We start from the raw sequence: 9,438 nt of genomic DNA, 5'->3' as shown, positions 1-9,438 counted from the left end.
TGAGCAACTGATAAAAACTGACATCTAAAGATTTATCACTTTGTTTTTGGAAATCAAGAGGATGTTGTGAAATGCTGCACCAGAAAATTCAGAACATGTAATATGACTGACAAATGCACCATAGCAGAGAACCTGATTAAAAGCAGGGAGTCAGGCAGACTTGCTAAATCTTTAAACAAGTCCAAACACTCAATGCAGAATAGCAGATGTATACAAAATACGGTCAAAGTTAATGACATCAGTAACTTCCCAATTAAAATGCTTTGTTTAAAAAAAATTGTATGTATATCACATGCTGTAAAGATCAAATGTACAATTTAATTTTACACCTAGAAGAGCTCCGCACTCCTTCAAACAGATATCATTTACTAAATAAAACTAAGTAAATGGAGACAAAACATTTCAAAATAGAAGAGGGAAAAGATATTTCAGAACAGCAAGATGAAATGTTTTAATGAGAACGGGCAAAATGTTCCACGAAACAAAAATCGCTGGGGGGGGGGGGGGGGGGGGGGGGGGGAGGTGGGGTGGGGGTGGTCATTCAAAATAATCAATGTCTACAAACATTTTCCTTTGCATATTAAGGACAAGTTTAATAGGATAAAGTTGCCAGTAAGATAATGATTGTAATAGGGAATAAATAAGTATCCACAACCAATCCTACCTTTCGTGTCCACAAAAACAGTCACCACACTTCATAGCATTGAGATATTTGAAATGTGAAATCTTTTTCTTCTCTATCAGCAAGTATTGGCTTCTAACATTCTATGTAATTGTGCAGTAAAATAATGACAAATTGCAAGCGATATAGGAACAAAGTTTATTCCAATTTCAAACAGAGAATTTCAGGAGAAGGATATGAAAATCAAGTCCATGTTTCCATGAAGGTCAAGCAACAGAGGTCAAATTAAACTATTACAAAATTATGGCCGAAAAATACTGTATTAATAACCAGTAAGACCCTTCTCAGGTAATTATTGTACAAGATTTGTTTTACTTCAAAAACTAGGCCCCTCCAAAACAACAATACATGCATTAAAATGACACAATTTAAAAACAGCAGATATAGCTCTTAAATAGTTTAAAGTTTCCTTTTAACAGGACTTAATATACAAGTCCAACCTAAATTTCCACCACATTGGCACTTGTAGAGAGTCTGGCACTACAAAGAAGGGACTTGGCACACTTTAATTCATTATTCTACATAATTTACATTTGGTTTACTTAAAAAAATCTGTGAAAGATCAGTAATACATATTTTAGTTCAATACACCACTGCTGATGGCTGCCATGCTTCAATTTTCTTCAAAAAGTTACAAGCATAAAAATACACAACAAAAGATGAAGTTTGAAGATTCCACCAAATGAATACTAAAATGTTAACAACCCAGGTTTATGACAGAACATTTACTTTGCATGAAGCCAGGACATTTACAGAGGTATAATATTCATTCTATATACAACCTTACTGAAGCCCATGACAACTTTTCAGCTCAAAATGCATTATTCCCAAATAACTGAACAGGCTTATTTTTCCACATTTAGTTTTTAGTACCTTAAATATAGCAAGGACGCTTCTATGATTCGCTGTGTTTAGGCAAAGTCTTGTCAGATTTTTGTTTCCATAATCTCCCTTCCTGCATATATCTCTGTTGACGATGATGCCCATTAGTGTTACTTGCTGTCTAGGCAATAAGCTGCAAAGAAAGATTTAAATTCTCCTGTCACCCCATTTTGTTGCTTACAAAACGTCCCTATTCAGCAATGCAATTTGGAAACTTAAGACAAAGTAGTTATTTTGTGGCTCTGCAGGAGCTATAGGTACCACTTTCTCCATTAAAAATGGAGAGAGATGATGTACTGCGTGTTTTCTTCCACCAACTCCTTTCCAAATGGCTAACTAAAAATGATACGCAATTGTTTGCTTATCATCATAGCACAAAAACATTCAAATTCACATCTTATTACTAAACTTGTCAGTTAAATTCATCCATATGTTTTGCTTCCTCAAATGCTATGTTTATAATAGTTGCGCCCACTAACACCACCACACTCTACAGCCTCAGTCCGACTTGCTCTTTTACATTTAAACTCTCTCTTTATAGTCTTCAAACATTGCGGAATGTTGCCACATTCACATTTAGTGCTGTTCCCTTTTTAACATTGCAAGGAAAAAATGTGCTATCCTAGCATTCGTAATACAACTATAAAACCAACATTCAAACAATATGGAATTTCTAACGCAAGATCAATCTTAAATGTCCCTGTGAAAACGAGCATAGCCAGGCCCCTAATAATTAATGCTGTAACATCAGTGTACTTAAGCACATGACAATAAACCTAATTCTAATAAGCAGAAGCAAAGGCTAAATCCAATAAAGAGAGAACAGGAATGTAAAGACGACTCTGGAAAATAAGGCTACCACAAATAAAATTAAATTGAAAGACACCAGTTGGTAAACTAGGAGCACAAACTAAATAAATACTCATTCCTCCATTCTTGCCAGGAACTTTAAATTTCTCCCCTTTTTTACATATCTTTTCCATGCAGGACTGTGGACTTCATACTTATTCCAAGATTGCACAAAAATATTCCATTTTGAGACACCAAGTTACATACAGGTCAACCAGATTATTTATTTATTTCACTCTTTCTAATGGGCGAATTCCTCGACCTTCATTTGGGAACTCTTCATAACATGTCATAATAAAATTGAAAAATTCCAGGTACAGGCCAATGTTCCAACACTCAAATGCAGTGCTTTGAACTCTAATCGAAAGTTAGTAACTCCTTTTGCAAAAGGCCATTTGGCACTTCATTAGTAGATACCTTTCAACATAATGTTATACTATAAACATTACAATCTAGTTCACAGCAAAACATTCATCTGTAAGTTACAAGGTGTAAGGACAACTTCACGCACATTAATTAAACATGGTAACTGACTTAAGCTGTTGACATGAATTTGTTGTTCCTCATGGAACAGACAGAGCGGAGGTGAGGGAAACGAGATTGATTAGTACTTTAAAACTGCAAAACAAATGAACTTTTTCAGCAATTATTAATCCACTTTATAAAAATGATTATTTGGCAATTGACAAGGTAACAAAAAAATTATGGTTTTTAAAAATGTTAGCCCAAATAATTGTAAAATAGGTTTTAAGTTGCACCATTTTGTGCTTTTAAAAAAGTCGTTAGTTCAACAAACTGCATACTCGAATTAAGGAACATAAACATTTAATTGATTTTACTTTGTAATAAAGGTTTTCACATATTACAGAAATAATCCCAATCCTCTAATATTTGCCTACTTGTACACAAGCATTGTTTCATATTTAAACAAAATACTCCATCACAATCTAGACATTTCTGATTAACTTGTTCAGGGATGTGACTGTATACCTCTGGAGCAGGTATGACTCGAACACAAGCCTTCTGGCTCAGAGGCACAGATATTACCACTATGTCACGAGAATCCCTAAGCTAAGAAATAAGCAAGCAGTAAAGAACCATAGTACATTCAGTTAACATAGCTACTCAATCCCCAATTTCCCTAAATATTCACAGAATAGTGGCAAAAGCAGAAGCTCGCGATAGTGAAAGTGATGTGGAAAAATAGCCTAGACAGTTTTCATACTGTAGAACAGATAGCCAGGAAGATTACTACAATAATGCAATTACTAATATGCCAGTATATTTTTAAAAATCAAACGTTTTCTTGTTCTCAAATAAAACAAATTAAAATAGGTTTTCTGACAGAAGCTTGGTCCCCTGGTTTAAATACAATACAAAAGAGACATTTCCCATTTAGTTTCCTATATTATGCAAGCATATGCTACATATATTTTATACATTTTTTGCAAATCTGGCTAAAAATTAAAACTACCTATCGCCCTCAATTTGTTAAATTATTTTTCCTTATACAGGGACCCATATTCACAAAAGTAAATGTGCAAAAAGTGTAAATTGGAATCCCAACACTATGCATTCTATGTAATCTTTTCTGACTATGGGCCCATGTTCTCAACAACATGCTTGCAAGTTATGCATAACAACAATATTAAAACTGCACTGAACCCAGGCCAAGTATGGATCACCCAGTTAGTTTAAAACTTGCGTTTATTCTTAAAACTCTTGCATCCAAAGTGAAAGGAATTTTTCCTTGGAAACTCTAGATGACAATAGGTATAAAGTGAATCAAAATATTATTTACACAGGTTGGCTGGCTTTAAAGATAAAACAAGTTACACTTATTTGTCAAATATTAAGAGTGAAAATTAATGCTTTGCTTACATTTGAAAATATTAGACTTTAATTCCAACTGTGACATATATATGCTGACTTCAACTGACTAGCCCTGACTGGAGGTGGGAAACTTATTCAAAAGCTAAATGTTCTGAAACTATCAAATCCACAACTACTGCAAATAAACCTCTTTTTAAAAAAAAGTCAGTTTCTCCTTTCTAAGGGACTTGGGAAGATGTTGGTCAGCTACTTTCAGCTAAAGGTTCACCAACAACCCAGAGAAGATTGCTTAGGATTATTCAAAAATATTTTTTCTGCCCTTTGAGAATAAAACAAAACTGTATGCTCACAAATTCAGCCTCAGAATTTTGCTTTCACTGAAACAAATAGTTAATTTGAAATAAATTATAGAATTGCTAGATATTGAAAATATTAGAACATAATGCGACCGCTGAAAGTCTGCAATAGTAATCTGAAACAATATTATCCACCACAAATTTAAATTTGTTCAATAGCATTCAAACAAAACATGTATACACATTGTACACAAGATGATACTCATTTTTAATTAACTCATTACATCTGAATGGGTGAAAGGATTGCCACCATTTAAAAAAGCACGGTGGGGAAAATAAGCTCCTGCTGCATTAAATTCTGCAAAAGTCAGCTCTAGAAATGTGGACATCGGTAGCATGAGGGCAAATATCTAAAATGTATCCTCAATTATAAGCATGCATATCCCATTATGTGGTATGTTTAGCTGAAACAATCTATTGCATGCTAACAAGTAAAACTTTTACTGTCTGTTAAGATTTTAGACATTTAGATTGCTTGCAGTCAGGATAACTATATTTTATCAGTTTTGAAATTTTATTGAGCAAACCTAGTTTTCCACAAATCGCGATTAAACAGACCCACATCCCTTGGTTAATTAAAATTTCATTATGTTTTGAATTCACTCTTGAATTGCACAAATGTCTTATAGTTAAATGTGATTTTTTGAATTGTTACTAAGTTTAAATATAAGGGGAATAAAAGAGAAATCAGAATAACAATCTTTGTTCTAGCCCTATAGAATAAAACTTCAGGGTGTATATTACTGGCAAAAAAAATCATTTTGGGATTAGGTAAGGCACTCCTCTGCTTTACTTCATTGCCATAAAATTCAACAAAGATAAACACTATCTTATTTCTCCCCAGACAATTTCCACATTTTCATTTTAAGATCATTTTAATTGGGCAAAATTAGGTGTTCACACAGTCTAGTCCTGTCAAAACTTCCAAGGCCTTTCATGTAAACTTAAGAGTAAGGAAACCTCACCAATGCCATGTTACCACACTGGTTTATTAAAACAATGGCATTTAGTTTTTACAGAATAGTTTTGCAGGATATTGGAGTGTTTAGCAATGGTATGTAGTGTACACAATATTTGGCTGTTTTCGCAGTAGTCTAAGTAGACCAGAGACATATAAAACTTAGCAAAAACAATCAGAATTCTCTAACATCAGCCCTCCCTGACAGTAAGGTGTTTTAAATGAAATCAAGTGTTTATGGCAGGTATTATTCCCACATGCAAAAACTCTGGAAACAACTTTTTCAAAAAGCTCTATAAATGTTGCTTTGGCATTTCCAAATTCCTTAGATTTTCTGTGGGTAGGCCCACAAGATCTTACAAGTTAAATGGTACCACATTTATACTCTTATATGCATCTGCTCATGGCATACGTTTAATTTTAGAAGATCCTTTTCAAAAAGGGCACTGGGCTGCATTATGGTGAATGCAAAATCATTATACTCACCAAAAATAAAATCAGTAATATAAACATGGTTGTATTACCTGATTTAACAGTCAAGTACTAATCATATTTTAATAAAAAGGAATTAATATTAAGGGCTGGAATGACAGGTTCTTGCTACCACCTGTTTTCACACAGATCTGCCAATCAAAACCTTTAACACTTATCTGCTCTTCCATGCAATATGAATAAACTATTAAGTAGACATGACAATATTTTGAAACCAAATAACTCTCTCACCATTACATTCCATTATATCAAATTCACAGCTGACAAAATCACAATTTCAACCACATTTGAAATGATGTCTACAATTTGAGATTTATTTAGTTCTGAATCATTAGTCTGGAATTCCATTATTATAAAATAAAACAGAAAATCAATTAGCAAAGATTATATTTTTGAGCAGTGATACTTGAAAAAGCATTTTAGATTATAGTCAAACAGCAAAATGCTGCAACTTTCAACAGTTGATGCTCAAACTCATCCTAATCTCTTTAACATATCCCAGTTGCTTTAGTGTGATTAAAAACTATTTAGTACTAAATCAATTATGATAATTTTGGATATGAAGCCCTTTTTGCAGCCAAATGCCAGGGCACCCCTGCTGAAGTCAGTAGGTACAACGAAAAGGCATCATTAAGGTTTATACACCAAGTATACTGAATAGGTGGCAGCATGATGATTTGAATGCAGGATAAACATGCATCTCCAACTACATTAAAAGAAAAAGAAAAGCACAGATATCAGTTTTTTCTATAGATGCCATCTCTACCAAACCACAGTATTTAAACCACGAGTGTGGGATGTAGCAATTGTACCAGAAAGGCTGCCTACAACTTTTAACATTACAAAGTAGTCCTGATATTTGTTTGGCGAGGTCAAACCTTCTCAACTTAAGGTACAATATATTTATGGCACTGTGCAGCATGTATAAAAGCCATTCTTTCACTTTTTTACAGAGAAATCACACAAATTAAGAGCTGTGTAGTGCAACTTTCTTGCCACCTGCATTCCTATAAAACATAGAGGTCTTCTTTTCAAACAGGCCTGATATCATACCTATGTTTTAAAAAAAAAATCTGTAAAAGTACCTGACCACATTAAAACTAACTTGCTATTAAACACTTTCAAGGTTAAAACCCCTCATCTGAAAAAGAAGCATAAACTTTCAACTTCTGTTTAGCAAGTCACCCAAAAAAAACTCCACAAATTGCCACTGTAGTGTACAGCAGTTTAAAAAAAAAATCAAAGTTTGGCAACAGCTGAGCATCTGTAAACCAACTCATACAGAAACATTCTAATCTGAAATCAAGCCTAAGTATACTGGTCCATAAATTAGATAAATACACTTATTTCTTTATACTAGATTTGGCTTCATTTGTTTGCCAAGTAATCATTATTTCCACATCTCAGGTTTCTAAGTACTTAAGCCAATTCCACCCCCCTCCCAGTTTCCATGATATTTGCTCAACCTGCTAATGCTTAGTGAGCTCCCATCTTTGTAGTCCATGGCTGAAATACAGCAAGTAGCAAACTATATGTATAACATCAATAATTTATTTTTAAAAAAATCAAAAAATAAATCACAGTATCAATACGTTCTCATTGATCAGAAAAAAAACAAATAAACCAGAAACAGTACATCAATTATGCAAGTGATGGCTTGGTTTCTGTCAGACAGAGCCCTGAAACATCACCACTGTGCATCACAGAGCATATCTGTGATCAGACAGCAGAAGGAGCAGAAGGCCAGCAAAACTGAAAGAGCAGAGGGGAGGGGATGGCATTGCATTTTGATTTTGCAAGTGGAATAACACCTGCTATTCTTCATTTGAACAAGCATTAGAGAGATTGTAGCTCAAGCCAACTATCTGTTATACAGCTAGTTATTAAGTGATATTGAAAATATGGAAATGTAGATTGGCACCCAAAAAGATGCACATTAAAAAGGTGTCTCCCTGCCCCTCCCCGATCCTGCATTGAATAAAACCATTTTCTTGTTTTAGAAGAAGCTACAACTCTGTGGACACACACAGACAAGAATCCAGGATGACAATTAGCAGTTTGCAAACTTCACAGATCATAACAATTGCGGTCATTATGGTTTAAATTTTCTTTTCTCCTTTTCTCTGGTCTGGTCAGACCAAATTGTACTCCTTTAGATTCAGCTGCAGAATTGTATCTTTGACAGCTGCAAAGACGAAACGGATGTTCTCTGTATCTGTGGCACATGTGAAGTGAGAGTAGATGATTTTGTCACTATCAGGATTCAGGTCAACAAACATCTTCAGAATGAATTCTCGTGCAGCCTGCGCATCTCTCTGTGGACCTATAAAACATAGACAAAATGGCAATTTTCTTTCCTTTGTCCATAGGTTCAAGAAAATAAGGTAGTACTGTTCTTAAATATTACCTAACATTGTAATGCCTGATACGCAACCAATAGTTTCTTAATAATGCATAGCAATGTCATCTCAACTAAATTACTGCTTTACAATGTTGCAGTTCAAATTTTGGGAGGCTGAGCCTAAAAGGTGAATTCCCACTTATTTTGTAATATGCAGCTTTTCTTTTGATAAACCCCACCTTCAGACATTGCATTCCATGCATGTGGAAACTAACTAGTGAAGATGTAAAAACAGCATTGGCACACACAGCATCATAACATGCATGTTTGACAATGCCAGCAGAGCAGTTTGCCTCCTGGCCCAAAAGTCACGTTGTCAAAAAATACCCAGTTGGAAACAAATCATCTTTGCTGTTGGCAAATAGATTCTGATTGGTTGAGACATTGCCATTTTCTGCTTCATTGCACAAGACAGTCACCTCTCCTCTTGCATTGGAACAGGTGCAGTGCCTGCATGTGCTTTTTTCCTGTCTGCGAAGAACAGTGTGTACATGGAGCTTCCAGTACATTTAAGGAAACCAAACGGAGTCTAAAATTGGTTTTTCAGCATAATGCTTCATGTAGTGTGGGGAAATAGATGGTGACATCTTGAAAAATGCTCATATTACAGAGGTGGTGGTGCTGGATGTCTTGAAAAGCATAAAAGTGGATAAATCCCCAGAACCTGATCAGGTGTATCTGAGAACTCTGTGGGAAGTTAGGGAAGTGATTGCTGGACCCCTTGCTGAGATATTTGTATCAATGATAGTCACAGGTGAGGTGGCGGATCAATGGAGGTTGGCTAATGTGCCGCTACTGTTTAAGAAAGGCAGTAAGGAAAAGTCAGGAAACTGTAGACTGGTGTCCTGAGGGACAGGATTTACATGTATTCAGAAAGGCAAGAATTCCCATGGCTTTGTGTATGGGAAATCACGTCTCACAAACTTGATTGATTTTTTGAAGTAGTAACAAAGAGAATTGATGAGGGCAGAGCAGTAGATGCGAT

The 9,438-nt window shown here is 34.9% G+C and overlaps 1 protein-coding gene across 1 annotated transcript in view; it reads right to left on the bottom strand.

Moving 5' to 3' along the window:
• Positions 1 to 801: 801 nt before the first annotated feature.
• Positions 802 to 9,438, bottom strand: part of LOC140494708 (guanine nucleotide-binding protein G(q) subunit alpha-like) — a 108,573-nt gene continuing 99,936 nt past the window's right edge. Inside the window, exon 7 of the mRNA XM_072594220.1 lies at positions 802 to 8,375. Coding sequence (XP_072450321.1) covers positions 8,185 to 8,375 — 191 coding nt within the window. The 3' untranslated portion in view covers positions 802 to 8,184. The remainder of the gene's footprint in view (positions 8,376 to 9,438) is intronic.

This window comes from Chiloscyllium punctatum, chromosome 24 (genome assembly GCF_047496795.1).
Source record: "Chiloscyllium punctatum isolate Juve2018m chromosome 24, sChiPun1.3, whole genome shotgun sequence".
Lineage (NCBI taxonomy): Eukaryota > Metazoa > Chordata > Chondrichthyes > Orectolobiformes > Hemiscylliidae > Chiloscyllium > Chiloscyllium punctatum.
Note: the sequence above shows the minus strand (reverse complement) of the source record. Positions and strands in the feature narration are given on the sequence as shown.